The sequence below is a fragment of the Zosterops lateralis genome (genome assembly GCF_965231275.1).
Source record: "Zosterops lateralis genome assembly, chromosome: 1".
Taxonomy (NCBI): domain Eukaryota; kingdom Metazoa; phylum Chordata; class Aves; order Passeriformes; family Zosteropidae; genus Zosterops; species Zosterops lateralis.
Genome location: NC_139762.1, coordinates 147597291 through 147618463, shown reverse-complemented (window position 1 = coordinate 147618463; position 21173 = coordinate 147597291). Strand labels below are relative to the sequence as shown.

Below are 21173 nucleotides of genomic sequence, written 5' to 3'. Positions count from 1 at the left end.
TAGGATAGCTAGACTATCCTAATATTCAGGTGACATAAGGATAAATTAAACCACCTACAACCAGCTGGAATAAACTCAACCAGTTGGAATAAACTAAACCAGGTAAAACCACATTTTTAGCAAATTAATATGTGAATTAAATTCATATTTATTTCAATTTAGAATTGACTATGAAGTCACAAAGCTTTCTACTTTTCTGTACATTATCCTATGTATCTGTTTAGATTTCACATACTCGTAAACTATTTTCAATGTTCTATATAAACAAATGCAATTGGTGACTATTTTAATCTGTCAGTATCTCACACACAGGCAGGAATGTAAACTACAATTTTCCATAATTCTCCATTAGAATAGTAAAAAAAAAAGTACTTTAAAATTCCAGGGTTTTTTAGCATGTGGAGTGATTAACACTTGCACATATCAGACTATTACTTCCAACACACTATCAAAGACAGCTGTATAAAATGCTTGATGCTGCATGACCTTGGGGTGTGTTCTGATCAAATCTCTGAAAGGCAGCAGGGCTGGGCTCTGTCAGAACTTGACTGGGTGACTTCAAAGGAATACCAGGTGCAATACAAAACAATCCTGTTGGCTCAGTATGTGACTGTTCTCTCAGCCTCAATAAATTAAACAGGTCCTAACACTGTCTCATGGGGTATAACATGGCTGGAGATGACATTTTGGGGGACTGAGACTAAAAGAAAAGTCTAAAATAATTTTATATTATTGTATTTTGTTTTCAGATTGAGAAGATTAGCACTGACACAGAATCAAAGAACCACTGAGGATGAAAGGCACCTCTTGAGGTCATCTGGTCTAATTAACTTCCCTATTCAGTCAAGGTTCAGATAAAGCAGGTTGCTCAGAACCTTGTCCAGTTTGGCTTGAAATATCCCCAGAGATGCAGACTTCACAACCTCTCTGGACAACTTATTCTAGTGTTTGACCACCACTACAATAAAACTGTCTCTTCTTCTATTCAAATTTAATTTCATGGGCTTTTAATTTGTGCCCATTGGCTCTTGTCCTGTTAATAAGCACCACTGAGAAAAGTCTGGCTCAGTCCTCTTCTTCATTTCCTCACATCAGAGATTTTGACACATAGACAAGGTCACCTGAACATTCTCTTCTCCAGGCTAAACAGTCCAGCTGTCTCTTACGAAAGATGTGCCAAGGCCTTAATCATCTTTACAGCCCTTCACTGAAGTCACTACAGTAAGTCCACATCTCTCTTGTGTTGGGGAAACCCAGCACAAGACCAGGCAACCAGGTGTGGCCTCATCAGTGCTGAGCAGAGGGGGAAGAATCATCAGCTCCCTAAATCTGTTTGCAATCGTTTTCTAATGCAATCCAGAAGGCTCTTGGCCTTCTTTGTGACAAGGGTGCTCTGCTGGTTCACAGTCAGTTTGTTGTTTACCATGACCCACAGGTCCTTCCCTGCAGAGCTGCCTTCCAGCTGGTCATCCCTCAGTGAGTAGTGACACATGGGGTTGTCACTTACAAGGGTCAGGACTTTGCACTTCCCTTTTTTGATATGCCTTAGGTTAAGTTTGTTTTCCTCTTCACATCACTTGCCAGACTCGGGTTGGCCTTGGCTTTTCTAAACTTATCCCTGCAGGATCAGACAGCAGCTTTTTACTTCTCCTGGGTAATTTGCCTCTTCTTATACATGTCTTATACATTTCTTTTTGATGTCTGAGCTCTGTTACAAGCTTCTTGATTATCCATGTGAGCCTGCAGTCAGCTGGTTACCAGCTGATCAATAAGGACCTTTCCTGAACTTGTAGGATGTGATCTCCTCCTCCACCATCAGTTCTTCCTTGTTTCTATGTATGAGCTACAGCAGAGCACCTTCTCTTGCTGGCTCCTTGATCACTTGGGTGAGATAGTTGGTAAAGCACTGTAAAAATCCTATAGATTTCTTGAGCCCTGCTGCTCTGCTCTTTCAGCAGGTATCAGCTATTGATATACCACATACAGATTTCTTGTCTCCTAGTCTGAACTAAAGTTACTCAACTTCTATTCCTAATATCGGTCATATTTACTAAAACAATCCCTGCACTTTGTATAGAAGTACATAAAAGTGTAAATGTATTAAGTCTTACAATATCCCAAGTCATCATTTTTCTGACAGAAAATAATTAAATCACTGAGAAAGAAACTTACAGTTACCTTGAAATCTTTGGCACTGGCAGGAATCATATGCAGGCATTTCAGGTCCCACCTAAATCTCCACTCATCGGATCATCTCCAGCTACAAATCTAGTTTGTAAAACTTGGCTTCACATCCAAAACATAGGAATGTTCTAATTTGGGGTTCAATACAACCGACTTCAAAGTTCAGCCCAGAGATAAAACCTTTCTCAGCATTCAAATATTCACAGAGCATTTGGACTTAGGAACTTAATTAAAACAAAATTTAATTTAAGGCAAACGCACTAAAAGAAGGTAAACTGAAAACAACTCCCTTCTGTGTTTATTTTTCACAAAGACTAATGCCTACAGAGTCTGATTAAATGCAGACAGTCGAATCTGCAACAAGTATGCCAAGGATACTCACGTGTGGTTTCTGTTCCACGGAGGCCCTCGCTCGCCGCGTTGGGGTAGATAGCAAACACAGCTACCTGGTACTCAGTTAAAGACATCAGGTTTTTCAGAACTGCTGTTGAGACACTTCCATCTACCACAACCTGTTTAAATGAAAATTTAATTAAATATGCATAAAAGCAAACTATATTACCATCAAATCAATCAATCCCTCTTTCGGGCAATTTTTACACTCTACTGAAGTTCAGTTTATGCTGCATTTATGTACAGTAAAGTGTCTGAAAAGAACAGCAACCATATACATAGTCAAAATGTTTATCTGATATAAACAGCCATTGAGAAAAAGGGTTCAGCTGAATAAAGTGTATGGGATACAGTTTAAGGGTGTGTACATGGCGCTTTTTGATATAATATTATCATAAATATTCCTTTAGTACTACATACACACACACACACAGAGTACTTCAAAATTCCATCAATACATATCATCCTAAATTAGTTTCTAGTGCAAAAGGAAAGAAAATACAACATTACTTAAATCCTTTTGCTCTTCTACATTTCCATTCAATTTGGTAAGCTGTCAGCTGGAGTCAAAAGCTTGTCCAACTGCATTTTTTCCACTGCCAAAATGGTGAAGTCCCATCCAAATAAACAATTCTCTCCAAATTTTCAATGACCAGTTGTACAATCAAATGACCAAAATGATCAAATCAATGACAAAAATATACAATCTTCCTTTTATGAATATTTTTTTCTTAGAACTCAAAATGTGATTTACCATCACCTCCTACTTCTTCTGTTCTTGTAAACAAAGTGGTGCAGGGGGTGTTGGTAGAATAGTTTCAAGTAACCATATGTGTAAGGAAAAATGCAGGCACTCCACCAAACCCCCTGAAAGTGATTATTATTATAGCACTTAATTTACTTTAAATTTTATGACAGACATGTTGCCTGGCTACTACCTAACCTTTTTCACCATCCAGTGTGACCAACCTCCTTTCTGGAGCTCTCATAGAGAATCTCAGGGTGCATTTAGAAGAGGACAAAAATTTCCTGTCTGGTTAGTTGCCCCTGACACATTAAAAGCTTCTGGGCAGCTTTTCCTCCTATTATTACCTCTTCTGGCTGTCCTCCTCGAGTTGGGTAGTACACAACCCTGTATTTTTCCACTTTGCCTGGTGCATGGGTCCAGCTAACCCGGAAGCCTCGAGCTGTTACCTCTGATGTGACCAAATCTGAAGGACTCCCAAGAGAAGCAATTGTTCCTAGGTTGGAGACAACACAAATTTTTATTCCCTTCTGCATATTAATTGCTTGGTTGGTTATATTTGCTGAAGTTCCAAATATCATTCCTCATCAGAAAATCAAATAATTGGCTACTGCACACTTATTTAGGTTATTTTCAGTGGAAACAAAGAAGTAATAATGAGCACTGCACATGGAGATTCTCTGGGACTAAACCTCCCTTGTCTTTCATAAACCTTTATAAGAAAAAGACAAAAATGCAACACTAAGCCTTCCTGACCTTCTTCCCATTACTATTTCCAGACTTCTCTTTTTGGTTTTTTTGGGGTTTTTTTTTCAGGTTGCTTTCCTCCCAGTCATGAAAAACATACAAGTACATATACAGCTGTGATCTCCTGTGCTCCTCAGCAGGTTGGAAACTGATACTGCCTGTCTGCCTGCTGAAGAGACACAGTGAACGGTCATCTTCTCTGGCAATCATCCTTTTCCACGAAGTTGTCTCAGCTATCTATGGTTTTTCCATTTTCTTCTGCTCAAGAGAGACTTTCTTATTGATATATATTATATATATCTATATATTATACTGTATATATAATATATGCAATGTGTATATATATAAAATATTCCATATGTCTATATATATTAGGGGAGAGAGAGAGAATAACTCAGTATTTCTGTGATATTAAGGAATCACAAACCAATAAATAAAAACAAAATCCACTGAAACCTTTCAGAAAGAAAGGCCTCAGGTTGAACTGTATTTCTGTCAAATCAAAACATTTTTTCATAGCCATTTCTTTTCTTCAAAAAGCCAAAATAATAGTAGTCAGAGGAGGCTTTTTCATATATGAACAATTTTTTTTGCTGCCATCTTTTCCTGTGAAACAAAATATAATTTTTGTGTATTAAATAAGAAAGAGGAAAAAAATCCCCCAAGAGGAGCGACAAAGCAATCTAAATAGTTGAAACACTTGAGACATTATGAGACATTAAAACATTAAGTTAGAAGATGGAAATCACAGCATGAATGTAACAATTCCATGTGCAGCTGTTAAACTAATTCATCCCCAAAACTGTATTACAAAAAGATTTCCTTACTTGCCACTTGGAAATAGTTACAGCAGCATGAAAGTACTTTTTTTTCTTGTACTACCAAATACCATCATATTTACCTCTACTAAAAGCAGAGAGCAAAAGATAAGAGATACCTAAGAATGAATAAAACATAGCTAGGAAGATAACTTCCAAGATAGTGTCCTTTCTTGCAAGCAAAAGAATATATAGAACGAGTCTAGTGCCAAATGCCAGCCTAGAACTGCAGGTATCTGATTTTAGCTCCAAGTTCATCACAGGTTACATTAAATTTTGTTTCTGTTCACCTTTGATTTCCTTTTCCTGCTCCTCTACTCGTGAGCACACTGTTCTGGTAAGACCTTCAACAATGGTATGCATGAAGTTAAAGTCAGCCACGTTGTAGACGTGTGTGCTGTCAGGCTCAGAGGCAATCTCTTTGAGTTCATTTATATCTGCATTCTTTACACCTTTTATTGGAAAGAAAAAGAAAATATTTGTAATGAAAAAAAAAAATCTTGTACACACAGGGATCAATAAAAAATTACTAATATAAAATCTGACTTGTTTTAATGACCAACTACAAAATTGCTCTGTTTTTAAGATGTCAATTCAAGATGTTAATTTCTGCCAGTGTAAGAGGCATCTTTCCATCTGTCTCATGAAAATGCAGCATCCGCGTATACTACTAAATTCCAGTTATAACAGCAATGTTATAAGCAATGCTTATAAAAGATACAGACTAATGATGATACTTATTGGATAGAGACAGAAAAGAACTTCTTTAGTACATCCAGCAACAGATACAAATACACCAGAGTACAATGGGGAATGTATAGGGCAGAATACACACCAATAGCAAACAGCTCAATGCCAGCATCCCGTAGGTTTTTAGCAGGAGGGATAACATCATCTTGGGACTTCCCATCAGTAATCAGTATCCCAATTTTAGATACTCCAGGTCTTGCACCTGCTTCAGGCTTAAAGCTGTTTTCCAAAATGTAAGTTAAGGCAAGACCTAAAAAAGAAAACATTTTAAAAGACTTTTACAGATTAAAATGTCCATTAGCTTTGTCAATATCACAGTGTTTGTTTTTTGACTCATTTCTACTCATTATACTCATTTTCTATTCTTGTAAATGTATAATCTTTTTTTTTTTTTTCTTACTCTACCAAGTTCTACCATGTTGGAACAGGAAGCTTTCTCTCCTACATACATTGCTTATATGAAAGCACGTGCTCTGGATAGCTTAGTGAATCCTCATGCTACAGATAATCTTACTTCTGTTTGGCTTTTTGGCTTTTTCCAATTTACAAGCTGAAAGAAAAAGCTTTCTGATTAATGCTTAGGGAGAATCTGATTTTAATAAATGCTAATTATTTAAAAGGAAACAACAAAAACAGTTCCAGGACAAACTTGCACATCACAATGAGATCTTATCTGAAAACTCTTTTAAGTCTCCCACAGCAAACATTTCTAACTCATTTTCTTCTAATATCATCTAAAATAATCATGATATTTTACTACTTCCTACCACCCAGTAATCTCATTCCTCTAGAATCATACTAGAGTCTTCTGTCCTTTGTCCCACTGCAATCACTCCTTCTACTAAAATAAAGACAGTTGTTCATTGTTTCTCTTGTTCCTTACCCGCCAGAAAAAAAAAAACAAAAGGCAGCAATTTACTCAAAGCCATGTCTGGGTCTTTGGATATATCATTCCAGCATTACTAACTGCTGCTTTGATGACACTGGAATTGTATTCAGAGACTGTATTTTTCCCAGATTGTCATGCATCCCCCCTTTATCCATCACTACGTGTCTCTGGGGCTTCAGTGCTTTAACTACTAAAAGGTCAATGGAAATCTAAAAGCCCTGGGTGGTCATTTGTAAAGTTAGTATTACCAGTTGTCTAATATTGAAACAACATTCTTTCCTTCTCCAGAATAAATCTCTGTGTATAAACATTATAAATGGATTTTGAATTTTCTTCCCAGCAGGTAAAAGATTTTACTTGCAGCCCAGAGAGCTAGGTAACTTTGTTTTATGAGACCCTGTCCTGATTCCTAGTCAATAGACAAGCACTCCAGAAAAGGCTTAACTGACACTGAATAAAGCCATTGGCAAAGTGCAAAACCCCTATCCTTTTTACCCTTCATAATAGGCACTGACACTTCTTGGGCTGTGCAGTAGAATATTTTTTAATAGAAGGCAAAAGCCAAAACATACACAGTACCTGTTAATGTATTCCCTCCCTTATATGGTAGATTACGGACTGCATCCAGAACAGCATCCTTTGTGCCATAGGCATTCAAGTGCCACTCAATTCGGGGATCACCACTGTACTGTGCAAGACCTAAAGATCCAGAAATCAAGGTAATCCATCAGAAAATAAACCAGATTTTTTTTCAAGTATATACACTTTATGCACTTGGTTGCCAGTACCTTACCAATTAGCTTACTGCAAGTAGCTCTGCTACCATACTAGAAAACCTGTGTTAGTTGACAACAAAAAGTAGCATGCAGTTGTCCTAGGTGACAACTCCTCAATTAACTTTCAAAGCCTTTTACTCAAGTGCTAATTAAATGAAAAGCAAAGAAATGCAAAACTTTTTCAGAGTTATTAACATTGCAAGAATTTCTTCTAAAGAACAATTTTACTAAATGTACTTTTGAACAGTAGCAGATCAGAAATATAACATTTCAGCCAGTTTAAAGCACAAGAAATGAGATCCATTGGCACATTCTGCCTGCAAAAATTAAACTGCAAGTGTCTGAGGCTAATGCTGACTGAAGTCAGTAAGACTTTTTCTACTTTTTTTATTTTTCCACTGACATTGCATTAGAGTTAACTAAGTTGAGGATCACAGTAAACTGTGGGGAATTAATACTACAAACATTCCAGCAGCATTACTCTGATGACAGAAGTGCTAGTGCTAGAGGAGGATAAATCTTGCACCAAAACAGTAACATCAGGCTGTTAACTACCCTGAAATTATAACATCCTTATAATATTGCTACAGAAATATTAGGGAAAAAGTGCAGCACCTTACCTACTCTAGTTTTCTCAGATCCCACATTGAAAGCAGAAACCAGGTTTTCCAGGAACAGACGAACAAGCCTGAAATTGAATCTGCCAATACTCCAAGAACCATCTACTAGTATCACAATATCTGCAATTGCTGGAGTTTTACAGGTAAACAGGCTTCCTGCAAATTATTAAAATTTAATCAATATTATTATTTCAATAATTATTTAATACAATAAAATTGTACTGCAATAAATATATGCCTTCCTCCTCCCACCAAGCTTGGTAAATAAAGCCTTCCAAAGTCAGTGAGAAAAAAGCAAAATTACTAAACATGCCTGTTCTAACTTCAGTTATAGAAGAGTCTGGTTATTATCTACTTCAGTTCTTTCATTAAAGTGTTCAAAATTACTTTTGGGAGACCTATTAAAAAAAAAAACTCCTTCTAAAAATACTTGAGAAAGAAAAAATTAACTTCCATATAGCACAACCAAACCAAGAGTTTGTTTTCATTGACAATGCACATATAGAATTTCAGTCCCCATACACAATGCATGACACGTAGCCTTAGGCACAGACAATACAGAGCTACCTAGAGATGCAGACATATAAAAACAGTTATCAAGGCTCCTTTCACAGTCAACAGAGAAAACCAGGTGTTTCTATACATCTCAAAAGCCCTCTAGAAAACCACTAGGCATCACTATAGACTTGTAAATTCAGAAGTGAATCTCATTCCTGGGACCTGAGCAGAACTGAAGGCCAATTGAATATGGTGCATTAAACCTAAGTAGGGGCTGCTCAATACAGCAGAGGTAAAATGCAAAGACCTCAGATTCAATTTCACAGTCTCTGTGAAAACAAGCATGAGAATGAAGCTTTAGTCTTACAGATACATGAAAAACAGAAAAATGTGAGAGCATTAAAAAAAAAAAAAACCAAACACAAACTAAATAACAGAAAATATTTTATGAGAATTAGCAGAAGTACATATCAATGGTCTCTAAGGTTTAACTAACCATTGAGAAAATCAAAGGAAGGGAAGTAGCGATTAGACACAAACTGCACTATAAACCAACTGAAAAGTCTAAACAGAAGTGCCACATTCAGTTTGAGAAAATGGCAGGAAGAGAAGTAAGGGAATGGAAAAGTGTTTCAGAACCTCAGACAGAATTGCCATATTCCACAGAAGTGGATGTATGACTGTAAATTTAAGGTTACTGAAACAGTGGACTCGTAGGGAGGGAAACAAAGAAAAGATGTTACACAGGTATAATGAGAAATGAGAGCTTGTGTTTGAAGTACAAAAATACACACTCTCTACCAGAGTGGCTATAGAATAAGGAGGAAAGTAGGAAAGACAAAGCAAAGAAGGTGTAGGAGAATAGATATGATCCATCACAAGCCATTTAGGGATGAAAATCATGTCCCTCAATAGAGTAAAAAGTAAACACAGATTAGTGAATTAAGCTGCAGCCCAGTTTTGGTCATCATTTTTTGTCAGGATCCACTGTAAAAAGTTAGTTCACAAAGAATACTAACAGTTCAACATGGTGCTAACAGGAATCACCAAATACACTGCCACAAATGACCAGATTTGAACAGAGATGTTCAGCAAATAAAAGAAGTAAGTCAGTGAGAAATTAACTGAAAGGTGTTTGCATTAGCTCCCAAGAAGTTCTCCTGATACACAGAGAAAATAAAACACATGGTTAGCAACTTTAAATTTGCACAACATACTATTAATGACAATCTTTTTCATTAAATACAAAACGATAATCTCACAAGCAAAACCAATCTGATGTGCAGAAGGAGTTCAATTGGTAATAATTAAGGGTTAGATTCATACTGTAGTGTAAATCCACTGAGCATTAAACCGAATCCATAAAGTTACAGTTAACGTCCTAAACGTGTATTATAAATGTTTTTTAGAAGAACAGGGAACATTTCCTACGTGCAGCTAGCAGTGCAAAATAAGTTCTAAACACATGACAAAAATTCCACTTACAAAGATGCCAAAGCAAATATTTTATTTTAGCTTTTACAGTACACGACAACACTATTTGAATTGGCAACATATTTTAATGTATTGACACTGGGGAACATTTAGTAAGCATCAGAAAAATGATCTTAAATTGGAACATAAATCCAAAAGAGGTCCAAATCTTTATGTCACTGAAGTCAACAGAAAAACTTCCCTGGATTTCAGTGGGACTGGAATCTGTTTTTTGATTTCATAGGAATCTACCAGTCATGGCAAAATTAATGTTTTAAATATTTTTGCCAAATAAACTTCCTGTTCATCAGTCTGCACTGCTTGCAGTATCTGTCTTCCATTAACATGCAGTTCAATTGTGCCACTCTCACACTGGCCATGACTAGCATTGCAAGCTTCTAAACAACTACTGGCCAAGTAAAACGCTACTCAACACCAGTAAGAATGAAAGCACAGGACCCCTGATTCACATCCAAGCAGCTGTGCAATAGCACAGATGTACCTTTTCAATGTTATCCCAGCAGTTTAATCATACAGCCCAAATGAGGATAACAGGATTTGTGTGGTTGTATTTTCCTTCTCTACTTCTAAAATCTTGTGCTGAGTATGAAGCCCAGTTATTACACTTGGTAATATTTCATATCATTTCATATCAACAAGCTTTGCTTATAAGGCTTCTCTAATCCTGTAGTGATGGCTTTGTAGTGAAAACTTTTAACAGTTTTAGTAAATCCACTCAGTGAAGCAAAATCCAAAGAATAAAGAAAACAATAACAACATTCCTTTCAATGTTTTATTTCCACATCATCAGATCAATGCAAATAGTATAATTCAATTATTTTTTGTTAAAGAAACATGTGCGGTTTGATCCAAGATTGTACTGCAAGGTCACAGTGTGAAAATTTGTTTCATCCTTCGTAGGTAGGAGATACTTGTTGCATCTTTTCTGCATAAAACATTTAGGTTTTGTTACTTCTGTACACCCACTATTTTGCTTATGTTTTCTCCTTGTTGTACTTAAATGAATTGTAGAAAGTTCCCTAAAAGGGAATAAACAACAGTGAGATATTAAACAGAACAACATGGTGATAGAATCTTTAAAACCTGATAGGAACACAAACACCATGACATCCTAGTTAATAAAGTTAGTCCAAAAGATACTGTGTGTAGCAAATAATCTCTGCACCCCACTGTGCTTAGCCAGGTTCCATTGCCAGTTCTTGCAAATGTCTTTTTCAATAATCTTTCCATACAATCATACATGATCATAAATTCCTGTAGATTTTGAGGGTCATTTTGAACATTTCAAGTATCTACACAACTTTAATAAGCAATTTTCCCAACAACCTTTCTTAAAGAAGGATGATAGCATATCATTCCATATAATAAAGCTTTTGACACTCAGTTTTTTAGTCTACTACAAAGTTCAGCAGTATGATCAGGTTCAATAGTGTGCTTATTTCCCTTTTACTTGGTCATCAGGAAAAGAGTAGTGAGAGAGAAGGTCCTAATTCCCTCTGAAGCATACAATACTCACCAATTTCAAAAGTAGGACAGTAGAGACCAGTTATCAAATTTCGTATCACATTTCCTAATGTTATATGGAAACCACAATTCTGATTCAAGTGGTGCATTCCACAACAAACAATAACAGAGCCTGTGATCTTTCAGTAAGCAAAAATAACAGAATTGCACAAATTGTAAAATCAGAATAACAACCTATATATTTCACACTAGCAACTGTCTTCAGTTGCTTCACTTACAATTGGTGGAGAATTTTTATGGGGAGAAAGTAAAATATTAATGCACTTTCTGTAACAAATTTACAATCTTCCTAGCACTACTTGGCAGAAGGAACTTGCTGCTCTGCCAGAAAGCTGAGGAGGAAGAGACTCTGCTCATTTCTGCTTTTCACAGAAGTCAGCACAGTCTCAAAATTTCACCTTCAAAGGCACCAACATACAATGAAAGGCTACCAATGATGTTTTAGGGTGAAGTGTTTGCACAAAACCTGCTTCAGTACCACCAAAAAATCAAGTGACCATGAAAAATTTTGGTTCCTTTGTTTCAGGGAAATTTTTCAAAGAGCCAGCATTGAAAGAGCTTTGCATCTGCCAAACAAAGTTCTCAGTCCCCAGACACTGAAGGTGATTTGCTGGCACTTCCAAGTGTTACACCACTCTCAAGACCACGTCAAAACTGGCTGAGAGTGGAGCCAATGTTGGCAGTGCTGAAAGAAAGATCCAGATAGAATTTTCTGGGATAAGAGGGCGTGTTATTGGAGCCTGCAAAACAGGACCCTTGAGTCATCCCACTGAAGGGAATGGAGTGTAGAGAGAGACTTGGGAGAAGCTCTGACAGTGTGGGGGCTGTACAGGCTTGACAAGCTCCTGGAAACACTCACCACCTCTCTGTGGCTGCATTCCCTACCTGCAGCTATTCTTCCACACACATGAGCAAGAGACCAATGGTAAAAACAGAAATTCAACCAAAAATAACCCACAAGCCTCACTCACACAGAAATACAAAACTATGATTTTTAATCTAGAGTAGGGTTCTTTGACTCTTGGAGTTAATACTACTACCCTTTGAAAGTTCCTTGAAAGGCAAAGGGAGATGCAAATACAGGCACTGTCACATGGGAGGACTCAATGCTTTAGACAAACCAGTTCAATTTGCATGCAGTTATGATATGTTTTACAGAAACACATTTGATATTTTGTCTCCCCTTGGTATGAAACTCTGTTCTCATTTTCAAGAGCCAAAACACACACTTCTTCTGCTAGAAGTTAAGACTATAATTCTTTCTGAGTCTGCAATATGTCGTTTCCTTTCTTACTCCATGTCATAGTGGAAAGTCAAATAATATATGTGGAAGGAGAGGAAGAAAGTTCAAGTAGAGGTCAATAATAATAATAATAATAATAATACAGTTTGACTAGAAGACTCGTTCATGGGATAAAGCATAAAAGGCAAGAAGCTTGATGACAGCAGTGAGTGAAAAATACCTTGTGAACAAAGCATGAATGACAGAGAACAGACAGTCCTCCACAGCAATTGACAGCACCATACTGAGCAGAAGCACCACTGAGGACAAGCACAATGCAAATCCACATCAGCAAAATGTCACATCTTTTCTTTAAAAAGAGTTAAAAAATTAAGGGACATGAGGCAGTGTCCAGCTCCAAAATTCAGCAACTCACTAGTCCACACTTCTGACATTGATAATATTGTTCTGTGCTGGTGATATCATCCTTGCACTTGGACCTCAGTTTAACAAATCCCACATGTCAGGCCTATGAACCAGACAAATGCATATAACATAACTGCTGTTCTTTAAACTAGATCCAGCCACAGCTTGAATTTGAAGGATTCAAATGTTGGAACATTAAGTTTGAAGAGCAGCCCAACAAGGTTAGAAGTCTGTCCACAGTCCCTAGGAAAAAAAAAAAAAAGAAAGTAGCCAGCCCTTTTCCATGTGCCTTATTTCTCTCCAGGAAACTAATATAGCCCAACTGGCAAGCCTACAAATTTGTTTTCTGGTGAAGCTGGAACATTAAGATTTACGAATGTGTTGTGTTTAATCATGTCACATTTGACTACTACATATTTGAACTACAGTGAATACTGTGGTTCAAAAATTTTCTGCTTCTGAAAAGTATGCAGCAGTAACTAAATACTATTTATAGCATACCTTCTGAATTTATGGTCACAAAACTAATCAAAGCACTAGTTGATAACACATTAATTGCCTATATATACTGGTGATAATCCTCAACTGTGAGAGAAGGAAACACAGACCCATTTTCTATGCACTTTTCCATACACACTCAATAACAGTTGTACTTCTGCAATAAGTATTCACTAGTTTAGAAAAACTTCTAAAACTTTCTTTCTAAAGCTGAACTTTTTAATTTGAGAGACAAAAAAAAAAGTAAAAGAAAGTGCTGATGTCTCCTTACAGACAGACTATTATTGACTGATAGCACTGAAGAACACAATGTGTGCAGCAGCTTAGCAAACAGCAACACTAAACATTCCTGGTCTCTGTACCTAGTTAGAAATATATGCTTTTAAATTCCCCTGAATTTAAACTGAATTTAAAACATTTGTTATAATTTCTCTTCCAAAAGGCAACATGTCAACACAGAACAAAGCATGCTGCTGAGGTCTTTCCTTAACCTTAAGCCCAGTCTGGCAGTATACCACATCCATTTAGCCACAATTTACACTGAAGATGATCTGCAATCCTCCTGTAAAGTACGCGAAACTTAAGAAACCCTTCTGCAGATTATAGTGGTAACTCTCTGCTTCTCTTTCCTCTCAGTTCTGCATCTGAGTGCATGATTTTTTTAAATGAAACAGCTGTCTCAAGGTCAAAATTACTTTTCAAGACAGAAAACTGTATTTTCTTATTAATATCGTCATACTTATCAACCATTCCTATGTAACAAATATGCCAGGATTTAAAAGGGTTATTTCTCCTATTTCTTTAGTAAGTTATGAAATCCCTGACAGTTTTCTTTGGCTGTCTAGAAGACAGTTAATCAGGGCACTTCAGGCAAAAGTGGTACTCAGAAATCCTCAACATCAATTAAGGTGTATGTCTAAATACTTCTAAGCCATGATAGAGAAGTGGTCTGTGCCTGAGTTTGTAACACAACAGGTAAAGCACCAGAAAAGAGCCAGCTAAGAGAACAGTCTGAGTACTTACAGAAGTAGTTAACACAGAAATAATTAAAACTAGTTGAAACAAACTGCTACGGCACAGCTCAACTGCATTATGGACCTAAGTACGTATGATATGATGGACAGTGTGTCTAGAAATAAAAAAGATGGTGCAATACAATTACAGTGCAAAAGGCTTCCACATTCAAGGCCATATATTAACTTCATGCAGTTCTTAAAATAATATTTTCATACTGTAACCAGTGTACATGCTTGTATAAATACAAATATGCAGTGATCTTTAGAAGCGGTGCTTGTCATATGTCAATCTACAAAAACTCAGGATGAAATTTGTGCCCTCTTGAATGTAGCAATTCTTCCATTCTCTAGCTAGCAGAAATGTCTGAGTGAATACCTAACAACAAGAAATCTCAACTCCCAGAATCATAGGGTACTGGAGGTGGGAATGGACCTCTTGAGTTTAGGCAAACTGCCCTAATCAAAGCAAGGGCAAAACCAGCAGATTGCTCTGGGCCATGTCCAGTCAGGTTAAAGAGTCTCCAAGACAAAAGCTCAACAACCTGAGTTACCCACTCCAGTGGGTAACTCCAGTTTACCATCCCCATAGCACAATAAGTCTTCTCTTTGATTAAATATAATTTACAGTTACTTTAGTTTGTGTCCACTGCCTCTTGTCCTTTGGCTGGACACCACTGAGAAAAATCTCTGCCTTTATTCATTCCAGAGTGTATTTTTACACAGTGGAAAGGTATCTCTCAAACCTACTGTCCTCCGAGTTGACGGCCCCAACTGTCTCAGCCTCTCCACAAATGAAAGATGCTCCAAACTTTCAATCATCTCCATGGCCTTTCAATGGACTCTTCTCAGTAAGTCCATGTTTTTTCTTCTACTGGGGAGCCAGCCCAGCACCAGACACAGAATTCCACATGTGGATTCACCAAGGCTGGGCTGAAGGGAAAAGTCACCTCCATCAATCTGCTAACAACTTCCTTCCCAGTGTAGCCCAGAAGGCTGTTTGTCTCCTTTGTGAGAAGTGTCTGTGCTGGCTCATGGTGACCTGACTCCCAGAGCTTTTTCTGCCAAGCTCCAGGCTCACCAGTGGCCACCAGCATGTGCTGCTGCCTGGGGTTATTCCTGCCTGTGGCAGGACACTGGGCTTCTTCCTCTTGCTGATCTGGCGCTGTGTGACACCACCGCCCTGCCTATGCACTGAGCTAAATTTGGATGTTGAGTTTGAAAGGTCTCAAGGGTATGGAGAGCAGAGATGAGATATGAGTGGTATTTCACAGGCCACAGGAATCACCATCCCTGTGCTCACAGTTTACAGTTTTCTCTTTGTCATACTAGAAAGGACAATGCAAAACACCAGAAAATTTAGCCTACATTTTTAACCACATAAACAAATCAAACCCAAGCAAAGACTGTGCTGACACAGGCTCTATTACTGAAATAGCTGTCTGCACCACTATGCACCACTGCTAGTCCTAATCCTGCTAACTTTTCTGCATAAATGGAAACTAAATATACTCAGGGCACCAGGCTGGTGCTGGTGTTCCACAGCAGCTCCTTTGAGTATTCCAGAATGGCAGAGTACAAGAATACCACAACTCTGGAGAATAATGAGCCAAAGACACACACACCAAATTCAACAGTCAGATAAGGAAACAGGACTTCCTCATTACATGCAGTGTAGTATGATCAGTACAGCCAACCTGACAGGTGAAAACATTCCCCACAGCCAGGTAAGTTCCATTTTACCTACTACCTGGCACCTTTTAACCAAGGGATATATCTCAACTGTAACACCAAAGTTCGCTCAGCACACAGGGCACCAGGAAAAGTGTGCTGACCATGAGACAGCCCAGAACCAGAGTCCAGCATCAACAGACCCAGAATGGACATGAAGACGTCAAATCACACAGTGAGGGTAGAAATTTCCCTTAAATCATCTCTCCTCAGTACAAGCTCATGCTTGCTGTTTAACAACAGATGAATGGAACAGCCTATGAAACAAGACTCTCCTTCTCTCTATGGGGGAACAGTAAAGAACAGCCTCGAAAGGAAATTTGTACAAGAAAACTACTTAAAACCCCAAAATTGGGTATCTTATAGTTGTACTCAAGACAAGGCCATCTCACAGCCCCTGAAAACAGATACCAAAACTTTAACCTATCTCTCTCATATTGCTGTATTGCAATATTGCATATTGCTTTAGGCTGACCACAGCATAAAGCAAAAAACATTCTTCATCAGGATATGCAAATCCGTGATGAGTTTGCTGATGAATGCATCAATCCTTTATGATTACACATTTCTGCAAGAGGTTCTTGGTCTTGCACTTCAGTCTTTAACAATATGTGTGCTACCTAAAGCTTTTTTTGGTTCTTTTTTCAAGCTTGACATACAAGTTTTTAAAAAGTGGCCCAGAGTTTCAACTTGTTTCTATGTGGCTTCCATGTTATATCAAAGACAAGCACCACTCATGACATACCAGGATGTTCACCCAGAATATACATAGCCTTGAGCAAGCCATCAGACTTCAGACTGTGGAATTCATGCTGCCAGATGATGAAGAACTGTTAAGGAATGTCTCAGGGGAGTAGCAATGGAAGTGTTTCAGTAATGAAACATGTCAACACAGACCCTGAATCTGACTTACAGGAACATCTCTTGTTGCCAGCAGAATCCAGTCATGCCAGTGCACTGTTGATTGGACGGATACTCAAGAGCTAATGACTTGAAGAGATGAAAATCAGTCTGAAGACAATGAAAGACCATTCATTCAGCTGAGCTTTTATTAATCCATCATTCAAGAATGTGAATAGCAGCCTCCCACTTCAGCTAAGAATAAATTGCACAAAAAAGGGTCAATGCCTTAGGGAAAGCTACCAAAGGGAAAAAAGAGGCCAGACAAGTTTTCAGTTGGTAATAGTTCAGATTTATGAAGCATTATACATATTTACTGTGCAGAGATATGAGGAGAAACATAACTCAAGGGTTATGAATATGAGGATAAGCATCTTTTAACTCAGGTTGTCAATCTGAGTGGCTCTGATATCAGGAGCTGGATTACTTTATGAAAAAAAATGAAACTTCCATTTAGGTCCAAGGTAGGCTAAGTCTCTTTTTCTACTCAGAGAAAGTAGAAATTTGTTCTTTTTCCAAACTACAGATTCTCTAGATATCAATGTCAATACTGTGTCTACACTTCAATTAATCAGATGCATTCAAGGAGAGTTCCTAGAGATGGATGGTCACATTTTGGATGACAGAAAGGCAATCTCTCCAATCTCCAGCATCTACCTGGCCACGAACACTTATGAGAGGTAATACACAACCTTAACCAGATATTAATATACTGACAGGAAGAAATGCATTCCCTCTTACAGAAAAGTAGAGCCGGGAGATAAGTAAGTGGAATCCCTGGGTAAGAATGGAGACTGGTCATAATTTCTAATGCCAAGCTTTCTATTTTCAGAATAAAGCAAGGGTTTGTCATCTGGAATATACAAATTGAAGAAGACATCCAGCAACCTCCAAATTAGTACTCACTCTCAACCTACACTAATGGAAATAAATGAAATTTTATACCTCTCCAGAACAGACAAGGCAGTTACAAACACATAAGAGAGACTTCTTTATGTTATAATCAACCCCCTGCTCCCAATCTGTCTTTCTCTCTCTTCCCTGAGATTTCTTCTGTCAGGATCAAAGTCTATAACTCAACATGAACCCTTTCCCAGTTCCAGGCTTCATGGTAATTTCGAGGTTTTCTGTTTAAAGTTTGCTGTCTCTCAAAAGTATATTTTTCTCTTATTCAGATTATGTGAACACACTTGTGTCCTATTTAATTTGGCCAGACGGCAGATGTAAATGCTGCAATCTCTAAATGTAGCTTGCTTAGTTTTCTCCAAGGCAACTACCAAATGACGGCAAAGGAAAAGCACTTAAGAATTCTGTCCATGTCATTGCTGACACTTCGCATCACGTTTTTCAGTCATGAGAGCCAGGAAGGAGTCTTCCAAATTACTCCAGGTCCATAGAAGTACTGCCATTGCAGAATGAAATCCAAGTTGCAAGCAGTACTCAAAGGACACAAAAGCTACTTCCTCCAGAGAAATCCTTGCAATGTATTCCTGGAATAAGCATTGATCATCCACAGCACAATGAGCTAAACTTTCTGGACAGTAAAGAGGAGTTTACCCAAGAGTTTCCTTGCGTCAGAGTCCTCCTCTAAGTCTTCCAGTGTTTAACAAGGAATTTCTAATATATACAGCTCTGCATGGCAGCTCACAGGTTTATAGCTTGGAAACCTAATGGATGCCTCTCATCAAATTCTACCTTCTGAAAAGTACAGAAAATATGGCCTGGTTGCAGCATCCAAAGTTCACATATCAAAGAGAGCAATGGTACATTCTGACAAGTCTCCTTCATCTCCTTATTATAACAGATATTTTCATCACCTAAAGCTGAGAGAGAAAATGAGGCATCCCAGAGAAGAATGGAAAGCCATGACATTTGGCACAAATTAAAAAACAATCACTGTCAAAACCCCCTATGCTCTGATGACCTAAGATGGATGGGGACAGGATGGCTGGGCAGGTTCTATGTGGGTCCAGTGCAGACATCTTTTAGCACAAATCAAGATGGTGATCTAACCACCACTGAAACCACTGAGACCACTGCCTGTAGGCATTTAAATGAGAGTCCTATTGGCAAAGTTCAGATGGTCAGGTGCTGCTGTCACTAGAGAAAGCTGAGATAGGAGACATCATGGATTCTCTGTTTGGGCTAAGGTTGGGCAGAACAAAGCCAAAGAGACAGCATCTGAAACCAAAATCAGGTCAACCAAATAATGTCTGGGCTAAGACACCTCAGAGTGATCTGAAGAGCACGGTGAGGGGAACATAATAAAACATTTGCCAAAGCTTTGTGGCAAATATGTTATTTGCCACAAAAGCAAAAAAAAGCTTTGTGGTCCAAAATGTTCTAGTAATGCTAAACATGGTCCAAGCATTACCCAGTCTTCTCAAGGGAGGTGTAGGGATCTGGGGCCACTCCCCTTCAAGAAGCATAGAAAATAGATTCATTGCTCTGTTCATATTATTTTTAGGTAATTAGTAAATCTAGAACAAGCAGGTATGCATCACAGACACAAGAGCTATTGACAATCAAGTCAAAGGACAGCGTGTCACTGCATATGTCACTGCAAATGTCACTTCATGCCACTCAGTGCTGAAAGGCAGCTTTTGCTAAAGACTACAAACATCTTTGTCAAGATGGTAAGCACAGAACTAAAAAGTAAACAAAAAAAAAAAATCTTGAAGTAACAGCCTACACAGAGCACATGTCCTCAGGTGTGAGGCAGTTAATGACAGTAGATGGGCATCCTGTTTCATCCATGACAAGGTAATGCATCCCCATACTCCCTACAGATACTACAAAGGTGAAATATTAGCCTCAGTATTATGCATAGACATCTTTTAGGGAAATGTAGGCAGTAGCCTAGAATTTAGATAAATGCAATCAATAGTTCTAAACTTCACTATATTTTCTGATGCAGACTTTCATTTACAAATGTTGAAAAATGAAATCCATTACATAGTAGTACTCCACATTGTTTATATACCATAACATATCTCCAAAGTAGGAAATATTCCTGTTTTGCAGCATCAAGAAACTGATGCTAAAGACTAATAGCCAGGGTTATCTCTACACTTTGGAACGGAGGATAAGGTAGAAGATGTTGAGCTAGCTAGTTCTGAGCAGAAAAGTGCATTCCTTAGGGAGAGTACTGTACTGAACAGGATCGCTGCACTGCTATTAGTTTTGGAGTAAACTTGGTTGTATCTAGTTGAAGCAACCCTTCAATATTATATGGCACTGTACTGGAACAAAAGAAAAAAAAAGAGTGCAGAAACAAAAGATGTGTTTTCCTCTTGTGTCATTCCAGACCCAGAAACTAACAATAAATACACAGGTTTCATCCCTTTTGCACCTTCTGAGATCTGTGACACATTTGGGTAACTTGTTCTTACTTCATAACATGGTCTGTATGGTTCAGACTGGTGGGTCACAGCTTAGGGGGTAATGAGACAGGGGATACAGGAATGAGTACTTGGAGATTGTGCAAGATCTAATAGGATATGTTTAGGAGAGGAACCAAAAGCATTGAAAGGTAGTTTGGAGAAGAACATGCATGGGAAAATAAAGAACAATAAAGGCATCAAGGGGACCAGCTCCATCGGCACAAATGGCTGATTACAACTGGCTTGGCCAAACCCTGTGCTTGATCACCCCAGACCTGTTGGAACTACGTGCTCAGTCTTGCTACTGGCTGGAGCTGAGGCACTGGGCTAAAGCACTCAGTGGTCCCCACAGCAAGACAAAAAATAGTATTTAAAGTGGAAGAGCTAAGTACTTTCCAACAAATTTTGCTTTTACCCTCAGATTGCAGAAGCAGAAAAATGAGCAAGAGCTGAAAAAAGACAAAGACTGTTTAGGAAGAACATAATGGCTCTGGGGGAAAATGCCCACACAGCATAGTTATCATTTCTTTCTTTTGCTGCTCATAATCAAGACCTAAAGTGT

General features: G+C 38.1%; 1 protein-coding gene across 4 annotated transcripts in view; it reads right to left on the bottom strand.

Moving 5' to 3' along the window:
- Positions 1–21173, bottom strand: part of COL14A1 (collagen type XIV alpha 1 chain) — a 114848-nt gene that overhangs the window by 72174 nt on the left and 21501 nt on the right. For all 4 annotated transcript variants that reach the window (XM_083854837.1, XM_083854838.1, XM_083854839.1 and 1 more), the window contains exons 6-11: positions 7923–8078; positions 7106–7225; positions 5723–5887; positions 5178–5339; positions 3670–3818; positions 2567–2696 (exon numbers count right to left, since the gene is read on the bottom strand). In XM_083854837.1, the coding sequence (XP_083710963.1) occupies positions 2567–2696; positions 3670–3818; positions 5178–5339; positions 5723–5887; positions 7106–7225; positions 7923–8078 (882 nt within the window). The remainder of the gene's footprint in view (positions 1–2566; positions 2697–3669; positions 3819–5177; positions 5340–5722; positions 5888–7105; positions 7226–7922; positions 8079–21173) is intronic.